This window comes from Taeniopygia guttata, chromosome 12, assembly GCF_048771995.1.
Source record: "Taeniopygia guttata chromosome 12, bTaeGut7.mat, whole genome shotgun sequence".
Lineage (NCBI taxonomy): Eukaryota > Metazoa > Chordata > Aves > Passeriformes > Estrildidae > Taeniopygia > Taeniopygia guttata.
The window spans coordinates 12,034,617-12,057,484 of record NC_133037.1 but is presented as its reverse complement, the minus strand read 5'-3'; the positions used below and the strand labels follow the sequence as shown (position 1 = coordinate 12,057,484).

The 22,868-nt window shown below is 37.4% G+C and overlaps 1 protein-coding gene across 4 annotated transcripts; it reads right to left on the bottom strand.

Annotated features, from left to right (window-relative positions):
• Nucleotides 1-113: 113 nt before the first annotated feature.
• DENND6A (DENN domain containing 6A) lies at nucleotides 114-21,914 on the bottom strand. 4 transcript variants are annotated; one of them, XM_030283385.4, is made up of 20 exons: nucleotides 21,603-21,914; nucleotides 19,034-19,072; nucleotides 18,889-18,931; nucleotides 16,080-16,192; nucleotides 15,020-15,100; nucleotides 14,553-14,658; nucleotides 13,419-13,498; nucleotides 11,936-11,998; nucleotides 11,239-11,294; nucleotides 10,795-10,917; nucleotides 10,529-10,624; nucleotides 8,396-8,490; nucleotides 6,492-6,557; nucleotides 6,337-6,401; nucleotides 5,604-5,693; nucleotides 4,865-4,918; nucleotides 4,671-4,780; nucleotides 3,990-4,092; nucleotides 2,453-2,527; nucleotides 114-1,985 (listed from the first exon to the last, which is right to left on the bottom strand). In XM_030283385.4, exons 1-20 carry the CDS (start codon nucleotides 21,897-21,899, stop codon nucleotides 1,854-1,856), a joined length of 1,887 nt encoding a protein of 628 aa, XP_030139245.4. In that variant the 5' UTR covers nucleotides 21,900-21,914; the 3' UTR covers nucleotides 114-1,853. The 4 variants fall into 4 exon arrangements, with proteins under 4 accessions (XP_030139245.4, XP_030139247.4, XP_030139250.4 ...); XM_030283388.4 differs by lacking the exon at nucleotides 3,990-4,092 and having other exon boundaries at nucleotides 1,882-1,985; XM_030283387.4 differs by lacking the exons at nucleotides 14,553-14,658; nucleotides 16,080-16,192.
• Nucleotides 21,915-22,868: the final 954 nt, after the last annotated feature.

Here is a 22,868-nt window from a genome sequence, read left to right as displayed (position 1 = left end):
CAAGCAGCTGTCTTTGCAAGCTAAACAGCTTTGCTTACATAGGAGAGGGGAAAAAACCAAGCAAACCAAACACACCCATCATCTAAGTCACATAACTTCCAAAGGAAAAAAAAAAAAATCAAAGTCTTTATTTTTGTTTAAAAAAATACGTATTTGCAGTCATGTGCTAGTTACCATAGTTGTTACCAGTTTACATGGTTCCAAGAAATGCCACAGTGCTACAGATTAAATAGTGAAGATAATTTAGAGCATGAATGGCCACTTAATAATTTCTGGATTAGAAATGCTTTCCACAGGGTGTGCAAAAAAAAAACCAATTTGCAAGTTAGCAATTAATGCTGAAGTGGTATAGTTTATGTAACATAATAGATATATGAAACTTCTGGTCATGAGTAATTGTATACAAAACATAACAGTATTAAAATACATTTTTTCATAAAAATACTGTTGTGACACTTTATATCTAAATAAGACATTTTTAGAAAGATGGTATGAAATACTCGTTATACAAAAGCATGTTCTTATAGCAAGATTATGGCATAAGATTTAAAAAATTCTATCCAAGCACTTAAAAGCAGAGTAGTTTTTGTTTTTTTTTTTTTTTTTTAAATAACTGTGATCCACTTGACATATAAAAGTATATGCTGTGTGTGCACTATAGCATTATGTTTGCTCTACTTGAAACTGGTCAAAGTACAACACTGCATGTGGAGCAGCTGAGTTGTTATGTATCACTGAAACTTGTTCAAGAAGACAAAACATCCCATTCTTGCTTAATATGCAAGAGGAAGTTAGTCTTTATGCATGTCTGCTGTATGCACATACTGAGAGTAATTTCATGCTACAATCTTTTTTGCCAGTCTGACCTGTCCAGAGGCTTTTTTCAGCTGAAGCCAAAATTTTCTCTCTCCAGCCTCATCACCTCAAAAACTTGACTGGGTAAGCTGAAAATAATAAAGTTTAAAATTATAACAGGAGCTGACTGGTACGATCTCCAACTGAATCAGACCGTGTATCAGCTAACACGACCAAAATTACCAATTTTAAAGTCCCTATTACAACACCACAGTGTTTATTTCCTGTGATGAATACTGCATGCTTACATTTACACGAGTGATCCAGTTGAAATCCTGGATGTCAGCAGTTTAAAACCATAAATTAGTATATAATTACTTTAAGGCATGTAAGAGCACCCTGATAACTGACACTGAGTGGAAGAGACTTCCTTTCAGGAAATTTTTGTCAGCTGCCTTCTCTTTAAAGATGCTAAATCAGTATCATTTTGGAAAGATTGTAAAAAGGAGAAATGCAAAAAGTTAAGAATGGATTTGATAATTTCAGTTGTTCCTGAAACAGTTTTAAAAGCCGTGATTTACCAGTAAAATACCTAAATTACAAGGCATTCTGGCCAAATCACCAATATGTCAGTTGGACTTACCACTAGCTAAAAACTGTGAGTAAAAAAGAAAGTAAAACAATCAGATACTACATCAACAGGACAGTAAAGGATCAATATTGCCTACCCCTGAGAAGGACTGGGTATAGCAGCACCAATTGGAAAACATTCTGCAATGCCAGCACTGCACTGTTGTCCTATACTGTGGCCCAGCTTCATATGCCCACAGATTATTCTTTAAGAGCACTTATTTCTAATAGTATTAGACACAAGAATCCCTTTAGTTGCATTGGTATTGAGTGGAAAAAACAGAAAATTATACAGTGGGCTATACTATTAGTACAGTCCATTTGTAGTGTCAATGTACTGGTTTAGAGCTGTGTTCCAAACTTGGTTAGCCACTGTCTGTGAGACTACTTGCCTTCTGGTTTTTGGCACCAAAAAAGCCCAGTAGAAATCATGTTGTACCAGTTTTGAGCAAGATGTCCTGTAAGTCATCTGGCAGTGCCAGTATAATATCATTGATGTGTGTCTGCAGTTTTTTCAGCGTGTCAGTTTTCACAGGAAGATGTTCTCTGTCTGCCTGCAACTGCAAAGGTACCAGAACACAAGATTTGTACTAAAAATGCAAGGTTACCTTAAGAAATATCAAAGTCATGTATTAGAAAATTTGGAAAATGAATTCCTCATTTGCTGAGTAGGAATTTGGACAACAGCAGGTTTCCTTAGCAACCACACAACAGTGAGAACAACACTGATTTGGACTTTCAGAAATAACAAAATTTGGTTTTCTTCTTCCCTGGGGATTCAGATCAGTCACAGAGTTCCAACTAATTAAAAAAAACCCCAGCAATACAATGTTTCCAGCATGGCCAGATGATATTGGGAAGACAAATCAGGCATGGCTGAAATTGACTGGTTTTGTTTTTAAAGCCTGAAAGAATGACTGAATCTTTAAACTACCTAGACAATGATGAATATTTTCATTTATGTACTTGCAAAACCAACTATATAATGCTTTTATGTAGCTAAGTCATGTTCAATTCAGTTACTTACCAGTTTATTTTTTAACTTTAAGACAAGATCCACCGTTTCTACCTCAGTATGCTTCTGACTCCAGAAAACCAAGTTCTGAAATGAAAAATTAGGCATTGAATTATTTATGGCTACGTATGTAATTCTCAAAAGAGGTCTTAATCTATACATAATATCCAGAATAGTTGTTTTCCTTATTCCTATGCTATTTGCTAATCTTAGTCATGAACTGTCTTTACTGTGAACTACAAAATCTGCTTTATTTGCATGTTTGCCCAGTACTTCACATAACAGCAAACTTGCACACAAACACAATACAAATAAATTAAAGGGGGAAAAAAATCCTGCCAAACAGGATCAGTTTGAGAAAGAGCATCTACAATGCAAAATGGCAGTGAATGATTACCAAATCAGAACTACCAGTACAATGAAGTATTAAAGTAGTTCAGGGCAGTGCTTATTGTTTCTAGGGCATTAAAGGAGATCACAGTTGATAACTAGTAAGATAAAATCAAGTGAATTTTCTTATGGAAGTTCTGCTCCCCTACCCCCTTACAACTCACCATGAAAGACATTTGTTTGTGTAGAAAGAAATATTTTGTGGGTCAAAAGAAAAAACAATAAAGGAGCAAAATCAGTAATAAATGTGTAACACATTTCCTACTCTTTGATTAAGTTAATATCAAATACAGTTGGATAGAGGCTAAATTGTATAACTGACCTGCAAATTATCTGGTCTGCTCTATTTGAATAATCTGTTTGGATTTGCTACAATTTCGGGAATTGACAAGGCAAGGGATAAAAATAAATGGCTTTTGAGAAATAAACAGAGCAAATTTGTTTGTTTGCTTTAAAGCTGTAGTGTTGCCTTACTTTGTTTTTGTTCTTCCTATTCCCTCTCTGGCTGTACATCTTCTCCTCTTGCAAACTCCTTTCTCTATCAGTTGTTCCAACTCAAATTACATTGATACCCACTTCAGCTTCTTAATTAAGGAATGGATCTTACAACACCAGAATAGTTATGTGGCATTTTGTTATATATAAACAGATTTCATTTCTAAGCTTTCTGTTACTGTGCATGAGTTGTAGGCTTATTTGCTAAATATATCTAATTAGCTGTCAATTAGAATGTCAAATTCACTGAATTTTTACCTTTAAAGCTACAAACTATATTGTAACTGAAAATATGTTGTCAAGGATGGAAACTGAATAGAACAATATTGTCAAGTAAGAGGGTGAAAAAGCTTTATTTGCCAGGGGGGTGAGTGTGTGTGTGTACTTTATTTTAAAATACACAACAAACCAAAAAGTACTAACGATAGGTTTTACAAACGATAACAGTTGTTTTGACATGTGAACTGTATTTCATACTGCTCTCTTGCTGTGTTAGTTCTAGCTTGTACTTGTTTAACAAAATCATGTTTTGCTAGATCAGGATTCAAAAAACTTTCAACAATGTGATATTCAACCTATGAAAACAGGAGTAAAACTGACTTGTGGGAGAATGTATTTTTATTACAAGATGATAAATAGAATCATAAGCACACATTTTTCTAACCTCATTACAGAGTGCTTCTAAATGAAGAGCCTCTAACTTCTGTGTCATTTCCTTCTGCCGGCTCCTAAACCAACCATCAAAGTTGGGCGATTTCAAAAAATGTCTAATAAAACACCAAAGAAAAATACATTTTATATTTTAAGTACAATGTGGAAACAGTGTTTTGTACATCATCAAATGTAATTATATTTGAGATTGAGTAAGATATTAGAACCCTTTCTCTATATACTTTCAAAAAGATGTAATATACTAATGTATATTAGAATTAGAATATAGAGATTAACATTAATTCTCGTAATTAAGACAAGGATTGAGAAAAGAATGTGAAGAACATGTGCCTGAAACACAATAAAGATTAAGGAATTTTAGGAAAAAAGAGATCAAGGCTCAGTTTGAAATAGCCTAATTTTTATCTTTGTGTTTGATTGGAAGGAGGAATCAAGCTAGAACCAGAAATAAAACCACAAATAACACTGATCTACAGAAACCTGTAATGTTAGCAAAAAAGAGATTTAAGCAAGTAAAGTATGCTTAGCCCTATCAATTTCTATTAAAGCATATATTCTCAAAGAAAGTCTTACTCAAATCAATCCTGATTCTAAGTTTACTCAGGAAAAAACAGCATTAATATTACAGATCTATTTTAATTGACATAATTTTTATGTTAATGAAAGAAATCACCTGTAAAGTCCTATCCAATCTCCCTTTAAACCTGAGGTGAGCTGTGGTCCTGCTTTTTCCAATGTCTTCATGAAGTCATCTTGGCTAAACTGCCTCAGCTGTGGTGGACTCTACGGATAGAAAGAAAAAAAAAATTGGCAGACCTAATTTCTCTAATTAGCAATTTCCAGCTCATTCAAATTATACTTCCTTACCTTCCAGGGTGATATGCATTTCTGCAAAGGCATTAAGCTTGCCACGTAACGTTCCTGGGGAAAGGAAAAGGAGAGGTTCTTTGCATAACCAGTATTAGAGATACACAGTCCACATGTGTGTTTACTTACTGCTTGTGACCACAGCATTTTCTCTTCCCAGTGTTAGTACAGGGTGGGGTTGTGCGTATTTACCACATGAGAAAACAAGAAGGAGCTTATCTTATATAGACTTTATTTCCCAACTCCAGAACTTTGAGCCACTAAAGGTCAAGGAGGACACGAGGCAAAGGACAGGAAGCAAACGAAAACATAGAATATCTATATCCTGAACTTAAGCTACTGGAAAACAATTTCTTCTTTGGAAACAGTCCACAGGTACCTTCGTATCGTGGGTGATTCCAAACAGTAACCAGGCTTTGTATCAAGTGTTTGGAAGAGATTTTCTGAGTCCCTTACCCAAACATTAGAGTTAGAACTCACTCACAGAAGACTGTCTGAGCTGTGGCCATCTCTGGTCTAGCAAGGCTTGGCACAGGCATGGCCAGAGCTCCAAGGTGTCCAAGGCACAGGGAGCGGGGCCACTGCCAAGTGTCAGGTGTGACAGTAGGAGGCAGCTGTGCCTCGTGCTGGACCCAGGCTTGATTCCAGGGGTACATTGGAGAGCTACTGGACTTAGGGTAACTCCAGAAAAACTACTCCTTATTACTTATGTAAAAACCCCATTACACTAAGAACTCACTAAAGGAATAATGAAACTTTCCGTCAATTCCAAGAAATACCGCCGAAGTATCACACTCTGTGCTTCTGTAGGACGTTTCTGTTGTACTCCCTTAAAAAAACCCAAAACAACAAATCAGTCAGTCTGTTACTCCAAAGTATGTAGGTAGTTGTGGTGGGTTTACTTTTTATGAATATTTATTATGAATCTGTATTCATTTGCCATATGCCCACACACAGCACTTCCTACCCTGAACCGGGGAAGGAAAGCAATAGCATCAATTTCTTTTGCACAGACATTTGTCTTTGCAATTACTGATTTTTTTATTTTCATGTGAAGAAGCTCAAGGAAAGAAACATTTCTATAGAGTAGTGTTTGCAAATCAGTTAAAATCTGGAAGCTCCGATTCTTACACACCTTAATGTGTGAGGCTTTTAGACCAAAGAGACCAGAGTAGGGGTGGCAGAGGATGGCAAACCTCAACAGATTAATAGATAAAATACCTTCATTTCTCTAAATTATTAACCTAACTTACTGAGGTCCACCATTCATACAGTTATTAAAACTGCTAACAAGGCAGCAGCCCTTCTACAATGAGGGTATATATACATCTATTTTGTTATGAACTGGGGCAAAGGAACCAGAATCCAGTTTCATTTCAATTACAATAAGTGCAGCCTTATATGAAACCAGTGTACCACAGTACACAAAATACACAAACCAGTTGCCATTAAGAAGTGATTTACACCATTACCTTTTGCAACTGCTTAACAATTTCTTCATCTTTGTTCAAGTATGGCTTGTAAGAGGTATAAACACCTAAAGAAAAAAAGCAGCATATAGCCAAAGGAGAAATGAGGTACACTTTTTAAAATGAAAACACTAGCAATTTAACTCCCAAGTTATTACCAGGTTTGGAGTCCAAAGTTTTTAGGTTCTTCAGTTTTTTCACTTTCACCTGCTTTGGAACTTCACCTGCCAAAACACATAAAGCCACCTTACTTGAAGGCTATCTAATATTGTAAGAAACATTAGAAACACTGACAAGAATCCAAGTATATATCCAGAAACACCCAGCAAACACATGGATAACAGCAAATAGACATTTCATTTCACATAAGCATTCCTTGTTGAAAAAAAAAACAACAAAAAAATCCAACAAAAACCTGAAAACCAACAAAAAAGCAAAAAGTGAACCAAAAAAAACCCACCAACAAAACCAGCCAAAGGATGACCTTCTGAACCCAAGCACCCAATTAACATACAGATATATAACAGAGAATAATTATTTTCTTAATTTTGTATTTTTATTCCATTTCCCCTTGTTCTCCTTAGTGTAATGCTTTTGGGAATAAATCTTTACCTTGGCATAACTAAAATTTGTATGGAAGAAAATAAAATAGTAGCCATGGATTAAGTGTTGTAAGAAAATGAATTCAAGTCTCCTTTGTCATAGGCCATACTAAGGGCTTTTATTTTGTTTTGCCAAATTATTCTGCTGCAACCAGAAGACCCTAAACCCTGTTCACAGTCTTGCAGCCTCATCAGAACCTTCCTCCTAAATCTATTTGGATGCTCAACTTCAGAAACAGTAACAGTTAAACTGCTCTTGGAAGTACAGAGTGGGGGGAAAACGAAGGAAAAAAAACCAACAAAAATAATCAGAACCCCTCTTTGTCCCTAAAGAAATAAAATATAAATTTCTAAAGACAGGTCAGATACATCTCTAGGACTTCCTGACTAAGCATTTCCCATAGCTACATCAAAACTAGGATTTCATAGTTTAAACTGTATATCAGATTTGAAGGCCACATGTTCAAATGTATTTGCAGAGTTCAATTAAGATTCTACTTTCCAAACATTAGCTACACAGCAGCAATGTAACTCTTCCCCATACTGCCCTAAGCCCCCACAGGTATTTTGACCATAGACAGACATGGTATTTTAAAGTTAAGCAAAACATTGCCTAATTATATTGCAATTATATAATTGCAATATATAATATTTATATGTTTATTATATACACAATAAACATAGAAAGATTTATTATATTTATCTAATATATATAATTATATATTATATTACACAATCCTTAGTTAATTCAGTGTACTCAGAAATTAAAATTAACTCCTTCTACAAAAATTAATTTTATGGTGTTTTATCTTAATTGCATATTTATGCATTTCCACTGTCAGAACAGCATAGTGAACATGTAGCAAACAGCATAGTGAACATGTAGCAGCAAATAGCTACATTCAGGAGTTTTATACAGTAATTAAGAGTGGTGGCAATTGTCAAGTTATCCAAATATTAAATGAAAATTCTATAAATTTGTATAAGGAAATCATCCAGACTGGAAAATTAATTACTGGAATATTGCCAGATTAGAAATATATTATCAAAACACTGTCAACAACTTTTTAGATTACTGTAACATTCAAGCATAGCTTTCACATGGGTCTGATATTCTGTGCTGGCTCTGACTGATTTATTATATTCTACTCACACTAAAATTAACATCAGTAATATATTATGTCTCATTTGAATACCTTATTGGTAGAGATACAAATTCAGGATTCTGTGAAACGTAGAACATTATTACAAATAAGTATTAATATATTTTGCATTTAAGATACTAGATTTGAAAAGACATAGAGCACTCAAGATTCTAATTTCACTTGACAGATTTACATCCATGAAAATTTAGTCAGCATTAAATGCAATAAATGGAACATAATTTCATACATTTGTAAATAAATAAGCTCACAGTTAAATCCCTTTGCACAGGATTGTAGAAAATATTTTTAATTTACCTGGAAGTTTGATATCGCCAATTCGGATAATGTGAGGCCAGTGCTGAAGTGTTTTAGCAAAAAAGGGATTTGTCACTCCTAGAATGACAGATGGCCTAGAAAAATAATGACAATGTTTAAAATATGACAGTAAGAGCTTCAGCCTTAAAAAACAGAAAAGGCCAACTTAAATTCTTAACTTGAAATTATTTTTCTCTGGTATTTAAGAGTTACATTTTAAATTGCACATAAGAGCACAAATGCTTATCAAAGTTTCAATGTTTTAGAAAATAAAACAGGTATCTTAAAGTCCATACAACAACAATTGTTGTTGATTAGAATAAAAATGACATCACCTGCTTAAACTTGGCTAAATTCTGCCCACTTGCAATGGTGAGAACAGCACATTATCTGTTATTAGGGTTTTGCAATGTGTTGGTTTTTTGTTTGTTTTTTTTTATGAGCAGGAATCTGACCCATATTTGAAAGACAAATTGCTACTATTCAAGGTTTGATGATAACAAACTCAGTACTTGAATATGCATGTCATTAAGAAAATGAGATACTTAACATCCCACTTGCTTTAAGCAGCAGTTATCAAGTGGTGCAGCACAAGCACTTTAAGAGCACGGTGCCCCAGGTCATACTCTGGCAGATTTTTCTGCCTGCTCTGTGCTTTGCATCTGGCTTGGGGGTGCACAGGGGCACACAGGGAACAAGAGGCAGTAAGAGCACAGTGCTCTCAAACTGCAAAATTTGGGATTTATAGCACTGATATGATGACGTATGAACATGTTTTTCAATTTAGTGGTTGCCATCGATTTACAGTCAAACATCAGCTAAGGAATATAGCAGTAAGTCTCACCAAAACTGCCATCTTAAAAATAGTTTATCATCATTTTATCAGACTGGTCTTAGAAATCCCAAAGTTTAACACTTTCTGTACACTACCCTTAAGTTTTCCTGCTCCCCTCTATTATTAAGATAATAAAATACACAGAATTGGCATCATTTGGATTCTTCACCTTCTTAGAGCCATAGTTTTAAAAACCTATTTCCAATCTTTCCAACTTTTTGTTTTCCATAAGAAAGTCAGGGCAATTTCAGCTGTATTTCAAATACCAATCCCTGCAGTGACCAACCTTTCTATTTTGCTATAGAAGAGTGGATGGAATTTTGAAACATGGGTTACTAAAGTTTAACCGAATTCTTCCTGGAGTTATTTTAGAAACTAAATTACATACTGCATAACCATTCCCATGGAACACAATCTAAAACATATTGCCTATGTTTATGTTTCTCCACTGCTCTGTCTCTGGCAATACACCCCTCGAGAGGAAAACTACAGTAAAAAAAAACAACAAAGCAAACAAAAAAATCAAATCAACAACCTCTGCCTGTTCTGACATTAGAAGAAACTTATCTATTAAAAGATCAGTGAATCTAATAAATGCACTCCATTCCCAAATGAAGCTGCATTTAAACAACATATTAATACTGGAGGCATATGCTCTCAGAATAAGAGGAGGATTAAAAAAAATAAAGGGAGAAAAAAATGTGTCCTTAAAGCAGTTTCAAACATCACCGGTTCTGGACATTCACACCCTTAAAATATTAATTTCTGAGTTTTTTATATTAATAACCTAATAAATTTAGTGAAGAGATACCTGATTTTTAAATTGTCTCAACTAGGACACTAACTGACTTAGCTTTACAAAATAGCGGTACAGATGTTGAATCTTCAAGTCACTTTTTCTAGCAGTTAATTAAAAATTAAAACAATTACAGCAAAATTTCCCAAGGAGCTACTCTGGAGCTGGTGTTGCACAGACAAACCCTCATGGAAAAGCAAGAACTTTTCTTGGGTTCATACTTGCAGTTTGACTTATTCTGTAGAGAAGTATCCTATGAAACTCAAGCCTAGTTTAATTATGGCATTGTTTCCCAACTTCTTTGTCTTATCTACCTGGAATAAAAACTTAAATCAGCTAATTACTGCACTCTGCATGATAATCTCACAAAAAAAAAAAATAGTCTAAACCTAGTTCTCTAATTATAGAAATCTAGAATACTTAAATAGTATTTTAATACAAATTTATGGTTATGAGTTTGAGCTTTGAGCAACATCTTCTCCAGAGCCTTTGTTGTACTTACGGGGCTTGTGTGCGAGTTGTGTATTCTTTGAATTCACTGTCGTGGATGGTGAAGTATGGCCTGAAATCACTGCAGTACTTCAGTGGTGAAATACAGCTGCAAGGTATAGGAAGGATGAGCTTGGTTTATGTACTCAGTGAAAACTTTCATGAAAGACACAAGCAAATCTAAAATTTGTAATGCTTTATCACACTCAGATCAAATGAATCAGCTGAAATCTTACACCAGCTCCCTTAGCCATAGTTAGAAAGCTCTACTACATTTACCTAACAAGGGCCAACACAGTTTCTGAAGATTCTGCTGGTGATGGTGCCATCACAACAAGTGGTTCTCCCAGCAGCACCAGCTCCCAAAGCATCTGAATGTGGAAGAACACTGGACAGAAACACCTAAAAACAGATTGAGGTATTTTAATACATTTGACATCATAAAATACGTATTCCTTCTGGTTAAAAAAGGCACAAAAAAGAAGTCTGTGGTAGTATTTTAATAGTAATTTGGAAAACATAAAATACTTTTGCAAATGGAACATTCAATTAACTTGCTTATTTATTGCCATTTCAGCCTGTATATTGTCAAAACTGTGTTTTAGCAAACTTTACAGAAAAAAAAAAATTAAAACCAACACTGATAAATGTTAGCTTACAAGCCATGAGATGCCATAAATCAAAAACACGTGGGAGTTCACAGCTACCTGTCCAAACTCCTACCTGAAAAGATCTACTTCATGAACAGTCGGTAAAGCCATGGAGATCTGAGCATCTGCCTAAAAGACATCGCAATGCTTGGTTTTTAGTCATCAGAACACCTAGGTATTAAATGAAATGGTTTCCCTTAAATGCTTACAGACAGTAGAAAGGATACAGTCTAATTATTTATGTACTGCTGTAGTATATAGCACATTATCTCCACAACCACCTTTGTGTTCTATGAGCAAGACATCTCCCAAGACACACACACCCCCCCACCACTTAAAAGCATGTGGCTTTCAGCCCAGAAAATATATAAAATACTGAAGCTGTTTCAAACAACTGCACATGAAGACACACACAGATTGATTTTATAAACATCTTCTATGGCTAAAGACTTTTAATTCTGGATTCATCCTCAAAAAAACCCAAACTATCCGAACATTAAAAGGATGTTCAGGTCAGTAATTTTGTCAGTCAACTATCTTCTTCCAGGACCTGGATATCTCTCCCTGCTCAGGACCAACTGGGTTGGTCTTCTTTTTATGAAGAATCCAGATCTGGACTACTCCATTCAAGTTTTAAATATTGTGGATTTCATTATTATCATCGTATATGATGATTTGCTACCAATCTTTTCTAACTAACAAGTTTAAAGAATGCAAGCAGATCTCTAGCTTTGTCTGGGACTATATACAATATCAGTACTAATCACTACCTGGTGCATATTCTGTACTATCGGTGTTGTTCCAGGCTTGTCACGATATGTTGGAATCCGCAACTTGGAAAGAAAAAAAAAGATTTATTTTCCCTCGTATTGAATCCAGCAGACACTTAAAAATGCTGACTTAGAGGCAATCTATAATTCTTTGAGAGGATATACTACAGCATGATGCTTATTTACTCTAAAGAACTTCCACCTACAGAATTTCCAATTGCAAATTGAGAAATAGAACATTAAAATAATACTCCAGTTTAAAAAGAGACTATTGGCAAAATAAGGCAAAACTGTTACTGTAATTTCAATAAAAATACCTCTAAATTTTGGAAATAATGAACTGAAATAAGGTCTTGGGTGTTTAAGATGGTACAGAATTACTTTTAGAAAAAATTCTCTCATAAAACATCAAGATGTTCTGGCAAGTGAGACTTGCCAGACCGTAAATATGCTTCTCTGGCCTCACAGTTTGCTTCTGTATGTCTTGAGTACTACATATTTAATCATAGTGGAAGCTGGTATGCACAAATGGATGTCATTTACACACAACATTTAAAACTGCCCAAGCAATATAAAAAACCAGGGACAATATCACTGGACAGTAATTATGGCTTTACTCAGTTTAGGAATGCAATTTCAGTTCTCACGGTTAAAAATTATTGATGCAGGCAATACCCAAAGAAGACATATCTGACACTCCTCATCACCCACCATCCAGAACCATTTTATTAAATTTCTGCTTTTAGTATAGCTTCAGAAACTTCCTTCTCTCCCTGGTGATGCACACGTGTTTTTCCATAAACTTGAGAGTAGCTGCTGAAACGGTACTTCTGGCTGTAACCTCCGACTTAATCAAATCCATTTAATTGCATTTCATATGGATTATGAAATTAATACAACTCCCAGAGGTCTAGTTCTTAACCACTGTTTAAACTCAACAGTTCTTCACTATGCTCTAGATACAACTTCTTTAATAGCTTTCTTCAGACATATTTCACTGCCATTAAAAAATATAAACTGCACAAGCAATTATTTCTGGTGTGTGTGACAAAAAATATTTTTATTCATCAACTTTCAGGAATGAGAATGATTTTCATTAATCTATTTAATTTGCTTGACTGGAATTTAACTCTCAGTATTTTCAAGGGCTATTTTATGACTGATTTGACAAATATAATTAGCACTAAAGTCTCCTAGAATGCAAATTCCAGAGGGATAATACAGAGACTGCAACTAGTAGTTGTATTGAAACATCACTTTTAAGTAACTACTAAAATTAAATATTAACCTAAGCACTATAAAGATCCTCCCCTCAATTAAAGCACCTAATCAAGATCTCCCAGACCTTCACTCTGAGTGTTGTAAACATCTACTTCTGTTTAGAAGAATAAGACAAGGAAAACAAGGCACAAGGCAGTGAGGAACTGTACAGTGAAAGGTGGGGAAAACACCCTCAGAGAAGAACAAGTGCAGGAGTCCTTACCTTCATTATAAGACCCATAAGAGGCAACTGCAGAACTTTCCCTGGAACTGGTGGTGGCCAACGATCAATGTCACTACACACTAAAAGAAAAATACCAGAGTTTCTGCAAGCTATAAACCATGATCACAGAGTCACCTTTGTGCACATCACAACTTTAAATTAGTGCTAAAAATCCATAGCAGTTATACTTGTCTCTCAATCACACCAGAACCATAAAGATTTCCATTTCAAGAAAACAGTGTACTCTGGTCTTCCATTTTTTGAAGCAACAAGACTCAAAATTAGGAAGAAATGTTATTTGAGAAACCATGAAACGACTTACTAAAAATATTTGAAAATAACACCTTCACTTATGTATATTGACTACTGCAGAACCAATAAACAGCAGGAGTTAAGGAAAAAGCTGGTTTTTAGCTTGGCTAGAATATTTTCTAACATTTTCTTGTAGACCATTATGAATATAATGCCTAATTCTCATAGTTTTTGCAGAGCTTATTTTGCTCATAATGCAACCTCTCAAGAAAACAGGGGATTGAAAAACACAATTCTTTCACGGTTTACACAAATTGTCACTCAGTGAAAACACAAAAACATGAAAGTTGTATGGGGCAGGCACAGTACACAAAACAGAGCTCTGCCAGGCAAAGAGCAAATAACTTTTCTATTTGTCTTTCTCCAGCTCTTTCAGCTGTGCAGTAAGGCTGAGACACCTGTTACCAGCGCTGCTCTGTCACTTTTTCCATTTGTCAAAAAACAAACAAACCACACACACACAAAACCAAACCTCAAGCAAGATGACATTTGTACAGTTGCTTAGCAAAGTTGTCAGACTGCCCAAAAAGACTTGGGTGGTGAAGAGTACAAAGTAAGGATTGCCATCAGCTCCTTGTGCTCAACAGCTGGTCCTGAAACACACACAACCCTAGATGTGTTTCAGGAGGGACCTCCAACTCTCCCAGGGAAGATCCAGAGTTCAATTAGCTCTGTTCAATGATCTACAAGTCAAGCCAGTTGGCTAAAATTTCAACCCTCAACCCTGCAAGAAGACAAAACCACAAACTAGAACACGACAGTGCTGTTTATTTCTCCAGAAGTATGTGATAGTGTAAGAGCTCAACATTACAGGACCACTACCTGCTTCCAGGAATGCTTCACTTTTTTCAAAATATTCTGGTGCTATTTGCTTAAGCATGGTACGAAAGAGATGGACATAAGGCAGCTTGCTGATGAGGACCAGTGACTGGAATAAAGAGCAACAAAACAGATTTTCAAGTCAACACTTGCCCTCAGTTCTACTGCACCTGTTACCCTCAGACAACACCAAGTGGGACTTCTCTCACATATGCAAGCCAACCACACCTCTGACTACAGGCAAACTGCAAACAAACAACTCCCAAAACTTCCCAACTTCTTGTTTTTAAACACAGACACAAAAATATCTCTTCTGACAGCAGACCTGGAACATAGTATAGCTGATGTAAAATTAGACCAATTTACTATAAATTAACACTAATTTAGAAAGCAAGACAATTTTTCTGCTCCTCTGCAGTCACTGAAAAGTAATTTCCAAATTAATATTTTCCTAAAAGAACTGAAATTACCTTCTGGAAATAGCCTCTTTTTAATGATTTGTCTCGAACTTGTCTGAAATACACATAGCCATAGTAATATGCTGAGTCTCTCTGCAAAAGAAAGGAAAGAATTCAATACAACCACCTGTAATTGACCTCCTTTTTGAAGCATTCAACATACAGCTCAAAAGCCTATTCCCCTGTGAGCTCCAAAGTTGATTGGATACAATAAACTACACGGATTACTGTGGATATTAGCAATACCTTTTTTATTAAGTACTTCAAAGAGAAAACATCATCATGGGGAAACAGCTGTGCTTTCTGGCTTTACTATTTTAATATCTACATTCTCCTGACACACTATGAAACCAAAACCAGAAATAATTTCTTGAGGAGTAAATCAACTTTTATAATTCTGCAAAATAGCACTAAAAAGATTTTAGCAGTTAAAAACCTTAAAGCCCTGACTTGAAGAGATAAAACCTAGTCTTTCAATGTATTAGTTTTACAAAAGATTCTTGGAGCATTAAGGAAGTAGGCTCTCACATTTCAAAGACAAGACATCACCTTCATCCTTCCTACAAAGAGGAATTAAAGTATTTGCCACAACAGAACTGAATTGAGTTTGAGAATCAGGCTTCTAGAGGCCTCAATACTCCCTATGGCCACGATGAGAACAACTTTTGGCCACTACCTCTTTTAGGTAACTGCTCCAGCTTCAAGAAGTGAAGGGTGGAAACCAAGACAGCCCAAGTTGCTTGGAATTTTTTAAATTAAGATATAAAGCACATTATATTTCCACAACAGGAATGGTTCTTACAATTTGATCCACAGCTTCCTAGTCAATAATGAAATAGATCTGGGCTTCAATTTAATTCCTTGTAATCCAAAATCCACTAATGAAACAACAAATAATTAACGAAACTAATTACTATTATTATTATTATAACATGATACAACAAACATAAGTTTTGACTTTCAGGACATCCAGTTCAGAGATTTTTCTTTTCAAACGTTGTATTTAAAGCTGAAGACTCACAAATTAACATTACCCAAAAGAAATTTAACTTCATTTTTTCTCATTTCCAACCTTTAAGTAAACTGGTAGATCTCTATCCAATTGGTCCAGAAAACAACACAATGAGACTTTCCTTCCAGGAGACCGTCGGAATCTAAAACAAAATTGTGTGTCCCCAAGACAACCTACATGGGGGAAGAGATAAGTGACAAACAGACAGTATATTCTGAGTTTGAGCCTTGTTTAACATGAGCACTTGCTTACAGCCAAAGAGGTATCAGAGTTTTGGTTCATTTATCTTGCACTGTCCTTGTGAACATTAATATAGTTATCATTTTATAAGTGGAAAGTCTGGCATCTTTGCCAATAATAAATTGTAACAAGGAAAAAAAAGTCACTGCCTCACAGTGACTATCATGTCCTCAAACAGGTCAAATGGTTGTTCTCCTACTGCCATTACCCATTTCACTGGCATGCCTGAATAGTTTTGATCATCTTAGCCATGTCATTCCTCTGCTACATGGCTGCACTTTACCTCTTTTTTTGACACCATACAGTTCATACAGAAGTCACACTGTAGGAGAGCATTATGCTGATCTGTAACTCCACAGGCAGGTCTAGGATTCATCATTTTGAAAGCTGCAAAGCTAATTGCTCAAAACTGAGCGAAATTGAGTAGGACTTCCCAGTAATATCCCCAAGGAGCAAAGTTTTCCTTCATTTCTATCAAAATGAATTTCTTAGAGAAAAATGTAACTAATTCTCTGCGGAACTGTTTCACCAGACTTTAAAGTTGCATTTCATCTTCTCTTTGAGTCACACACATTCTGCTACAATAAGCACAGACAGCTCAACCCCTCAGCCAGATGCACGGGCTGTGTAAAACAACTGATGTGCACAGAGCACCCAGGTCTGAGTCTCAGAACCCCTTGAAGCTGCATCAGAAAACCTCAACACACCAAGACAAAACCGACAGTAGCAAAACATGGTGAGATGGGACCATTCAATTCAAAGTGGTAACAAGTACTCAGCAAGGATGCAACGGTAAGGAAAAACACAGCACATGCCAATAACACAGCACTAAACATTTGCTTCAACTTTTCAAGGCTTGTTCCCTTCATCCAAAGGAAAAAAGCCCTCATGAACTATTATAAAAACCTACACACAGAAGACCTAAATTACCCTTAATCATTACTATGTTGAAATATCATTCAGAATACGATATTTTCTTATTTAACAAGCTCTTTCAGAGGACATTGGTAAATGTCTATTCGTTTTTCAATTATTCACACTGAGAAGGCAAAGCCCTGTTTTAGAAATAACTGTACCACAAAACTCAGCTTAAAACCACAAGTGTTGTGATCTAGTAGCTCATAAAATCAATTTTCTCCTCTACATTCACAGCCTCAAGTACTGGAATAACATCTCTTTGTAGTAATAAATGAATAAGGTTGAATTGACCTTTTGAGCCATGAAAACCTGGGATGGGCTGACCTCAAAGTCAGCTGTAAGCTAACAGCTTCCTTCACTGCCCTATTACATAAAGCTTTTCTTTTTATGCTAAGGCCTATGATGAAAAAATAAAACCTAACAGACAGGATACACTTCCAGTCTCGTGGAAGGCAGGTTTTACACAGGTAATTCCCTCTACATCATTTGAAACTTAAGCCTACCAAGAATGATCCAGAACCAACAGTTCTTAATAGGGACATTATAGAAAGCAAAAAAGCAGATTTTTTCCCTGCTGAAAGTAAAACCTCCTCATATATACCTATTCTGCCTGAAGCAGGATACTAGATTATTATTTGAAAAAATACATGAAAAATTTTTAAGAAAGCAACCTTTGTTCCTTACACATGATTTTGTACCTTCAAGACACATTTTAAAGACTGAAGATACTTATAACCATTAACAATGAGAGTAATTAGAAGATATAGTTAACTCATATTTCAGTAACAGAAAGAAGCTGTGCCTCTATTTGCACACAGAATAGCAAGAACAGAGAAAATACCTTCATTTTAGTGACATTTAGACAAAGAAGAGAAATTAGCCAAAATATTCTGTAAAATTACGTAAGTAAGAGCTCACACACATAAAAAGCACACATCTGCATCACCCTCTATCCAAGCTGTCATACTGCAGAGCATCCAAAAGCACAGAGTGAGTGCAGTTACAGGCACAATGCTGGTCCTGCAAGTTTTGACTTCTGTATAGAAATAAATATGAAAGGAACTGTCTGAATTTCTGTCATTTCTTTTTGCAGGTGGTCCAATCCAACAGCCACATGCCCCAATTTCTCCTTGGCAGCAGAAGAGCAGAAGTTTAGAGTCGAGAATAATTTAACAAGCAGGACCACACACAGCTACAGGCACAGCAAGAATGGAGAAGAGAGCTGAGGTTTTCCTTTCACAACTGTTCTTTTGAAATGCTTTTGAATTTAAAAGTCAGTTTTACTGTTATGAACTTAGAAAATATACATTTAGTCCTTTATGAGAAGAGGGTTCCATATACTTCCATTTGCTTTATTAAATCCTTCAAATTCCATGCCTACTCTTCTCTCTACAGTGACAATACTATTAATTTGTTAAAGAGCTAGATTAAGATGTTCATTCTTTACGTGCCAAGTATTCTGAAATGTCTGCACAAATGTCATCTGGAAGGTCTTACACACTTACATAAACCAAAGAAGAATCCTCAGACCTTACTGCAATGCAGACAGTTGCAGCTTTATATTTAACCTTAGCTGCAACATTTCTGTATTGCAATGTTAATTAAGATATATAAATACATATTTGATCTAAAGCTGAGAATACATCCTGTCAAATTCTTTTTTAACACAGTTTAGTTCAACAACAGATTACAGAGTGAAGAAAGCACTTACCCGAATTAGAATCTGGAAAAGACAAATAGCAAATATTGGTTTTCTAAAAGGTAGGGAAAAGAAGAGATCTGTTATATTTCCTGAGATATATTATATTTGTACTTCTTAAGCTAAAACCAAATAATATATAGCAACTATGACTTACCTCTTTATCTGTGAGTTTGGAATGTGGAGGATATATCACCTACAGGAAAAAAAACAGTATTATTTTATTCACAAATACGCTGGGTATAAGCAATAAGTTTCCATGAAATATTCTAACAGTACAACACTCCAACACCTTCCCAGCTGTAGGACATTTTCAGTTGTAAGCTATTAATATTATGTCTCACTTCTTATTTTCATATGCTTTTAAGCTTTCTTGATCACCCATCATTACAAGATATTTTGGATGCCAGTTAGAGACCAAACATGTTCATTTAAAAATGTATATTCAGAGTGTACATTCAGAGTAGTTGAGATTTTTGGTGCAAAAGGTCTCAAAGGAGAGCAAGATTACATCTTTTAGATTTAACTTGTACATGCAAAATGCAGTAGATGATTTACATTTAAAGCAATCACACACACATTATTGTCTGAAATCCGATGCTATCAAAAGCTAGGCTGGAGTAACCAAAATTCAACAACAAAACAATCTATATTATTACCAGCTCTTGGGAGGATGAACACTAGTCCCTAATGACAACTGTGAAAACTCAAGGAATAAACTCAAAGTCGTGGCTTTTTGCACTTAGAGAAAAACAAACAGATCATGTAGCAAGTTTTCACAACAAAGAAATCAAAAATGATGCAACACAACTAAGATGCAGAAGCACCATTATTTCTGAAAAGGAAGGATGTACGAAATCAGTGATTATGCAAGCAGGTGAGAACAGAATATACAGAAAAGAGGACAAACCTCAGACACCTAAATTTCACCTAAAAAGGTCCTCAAAACAACCCACAACCCACTCCAAAACTCCTGAAATGTGTGGCTAGCTCATAAGCAGAGGAAATTTGACATAAATTCCAGGTTTATGTTTCAAAGAAGGTTTCAGGGCTTCAAAGGTGGGATGTAGTCAAAGAGCAGAAATTCAATGCAGGAACAGTACCTCAGTAGCTTCTTGCAGTCCTCATGTTACCATACAGCTAACATCCCATTATCTCATTTAATCTTGTTCTGCTTAATGTAGGTAAATTTATTTCTTGGTAACATAACACTATCCTAGTCTATAGAAAACAACAGATATACCCACCAGCTGATCTCTGACTAAGCACCTTTCTGTACTCCAGCCATAAAATCTCCAGTGCATTTTTTTCCCCTCAGTCTCCTATCAAATGATGTCCAGCTGTGTAAGACATTATTAGCACAACTGAAGCTGAAAGCAGACACCAGTGGAACACCTGCATTCTGCATGCAGTAAACCCATCACTGTCTCTTTTCCAACTCTTAATGCTTTCCTTTGCTATCTTATGCTAAGCAGCTGTTCACTAAATGTAACTCTTTCAGAAGCTGAATGATGCTGAATTATCCACATTTAGTCAGAAGATTGCCATACAGACTTGAATTCGTACTTGTTCTCCTCACTAGCAGGTGTTTCTTCCCAGAATTCCTGTGTAAACTGAAGCTAATTACTCTTCCTGCAGCTACATACCGGGAAAAAAAAACAAACAAACAAACAAACAAGAAAAACAGGCCTTAGTTCCGTAGACATTTTAAGTCTCATTTTAGGCATTCAGTTAAATTAATGTGACTGTCGACTGAGAAGTTTGCAGCCAGGAGACAGGCTGTGCTTCCCTCAGCCACTGAGCAGAACAGCTGCCCAAGTCACAGGTTATACAGAAATGCTTGTCTTTGTTCTTAACACCACCTTATAAGATCAAGGGAAGAGAACTCAGATAATTAGCACAGTATCCTGGTTTTATCTGCATTTCTTTGTGGCCAACAGCTATGTATTTTACATATTGTAATAGCTGGATTGGTTGACTTTTAGGCCAGTCTGCCATGCATTTATGCTGGCACCCCTTTAAGGCAAGAGAAAGAAAAAGACACTTTCCCTGCAGACCAAGAGTTTGCTGCGCAGTCACATGGTGAACAGGGTGAACCAGGATGTGAAACTGATCCACACAGTAATTCTTCTCTCCATTTCCCAGGACTGTGAGCTCCCCGTGCCCTCCCAAAGCAGTGCCACAGCTGTCCCTGCCTGTTGCACAGCTGGGAGTCGCAGCCGTAGCTGTGACACTGCCAGGGGCCGGCATCCAGCTTTGTGCTGAAGGAAAACTCTTCCAACCCGTAGAGAACCTTTTCGCACACCTCAGCGACCTGGAGAACGCTGTTAATTATGAAGATCACTCGCATTCTCCTTATTATCATACTTTTTAACACCTAGACGCCATAGAAATTAGCTCTATCCATACGCAAAGAAAGCCGACAATGTTTTTCATGCAAATCTCGGGACACGAAGCAAACCATTTAAAAGCGCCCACCGCCAGCACGAGCAGCACCACGAGGAGAGCTGCCCGAAACCACCAGCCTGCCCCGGGATAGCCCGGCCGGTTCGCCGGGGCGCTGCCCCGCTCGCCGCTCCGAGCTCCGCACAACCGCGCTTCCTCAAGCACGGCCGAGCTTCCCCCGCCTCGGTGCAACAGCGGGGCCAGAGGAAGCGCCCGATTCCGGCGGGGCCCCGCCGCAGCCCGCAGGGCGAGCGCTGCCCCCCGCCCGCCGCCGCGCGTACCTCCACGGCCTGGCCCAGCTCCAGGTCGAAGCCCACCACGCACACGCAGTGCAGCCAGGCTGAGAAGCGGTCCCAGGGCAGCAGCGACAGACACTGATCGGGACTCTCCGGCTCCGCATCCTCCGCGGCCAGCACGGCACCGCCCGGCCCCTGCTCCGGGCCCCGCTCCCGCCGCGACATGGCCCCGACCCCGGCCCCGCCGTGCGGAGTCAGGTGACGCGCGTCGCCCCGCCCGCTCCCCCCGGAGCCGCTCGGAGTGGGAGGGGCCAAGCGGGCACCGAGGGGAGGCCAAACCATTCCTGCGGGGAGCGGGGGGGTGGGGGCCGTAGGGAGGGAGCGCCCCCGCGCGGCCCGCCAGGGAAGGCCCGCGGTGCCCCGGCCCGGCCCCTCCAGGCGGGCGGCGCCGGGCGGGCCGGAGGCGGCTCCTCTCTGGGGGCGGCGGGCTCCGCTCCGCCCCGGGCAGCCCGCCTCACGCTGCTCAGCCCGCCAGGGCAGCTCTATCAGCTTTCTGTTCCCTTGGACGTGTCAGTGACAGCACCTGCTGCGGGCCGCCGTGGCCGCCAAGTAATTAACCGGTGTGTCTCCGTGTCCTGCGCACCGCTGAGCACGGCACGGGAGGGACATGGAAATACCCCTCTGGCTGGTGGCTGGACAGCTTCACCCTCACAGGAAACTAGGGTAATAAAAAAAACACATCCAAATCTCTTAAACCCTCTTTTAGTGCCTTAGCCAAATCCCAAGCTCTTTAATAATGTAAGAGCTTTCAAATATTCTTTTAGCACAGTCCAACAGCTATTTATATTTCATTATGAAACACTTTGTAGAGTTAAAAGGGCTAAATAGGTACTTTATTTAACAATAAAGAGAAAAATAAAATATCATGCATGCATCTCCCCCGAACTCCTGACCTCTTTTAATTTTTCACATTAGACTTTTGGTTGACTGCTACTAGAACAGTCAGCAGCAGTAGGTGTAGATGAGCTGCTACCTCACTCACTACATGCCATTTTTTCTCCTTGCAAATATTAAAACCAAGATAATACATCTATATGTACTTAAAAGAAAATGTATGACTCCTTAGATGCACTGTTTCCTTAAGGCCCATTAACATTTGTTTATCTATTGAAAGCTAACTCTAGAAATTAAAGTATGCTTTGATCATTGGAGTAATTTTCTAGACAAAAGATGAACATATAACTCAGACAAAATTATAACACACAAAATTATAATGGTAAATAACTTGAGATACAGCAGCCTTCAGTTATG

What these genes read in the sequence shown, in the direction of transcription:
- DENND6A (XM_030283385.4), bottom strand. Translation starts at nt 21,899, where the DNA reads ATGGTTTGGCCTCCCCTCGGTGCCCGCTTGGCCCCTCCCACTCCGAGC. An exon ending in TTGTTAAGCAGTTGCAAAAG is followed by an intron (nt 5,694 to 6,336) that starts GTAATGGTGTAA and finishes GGTTTTTTTAAG; the next exon opens with GGAGTACAACAGAAACGTCC. An exon ending in TAAAGTTAAAAAATAAACTG is followed by an intron (nt 1,986 to 2,452) that starts GTAAGTAACTGA and finishes GTACCTTTGCAG; the next exon opens with TTGCAGGCAGACAGAGAACA.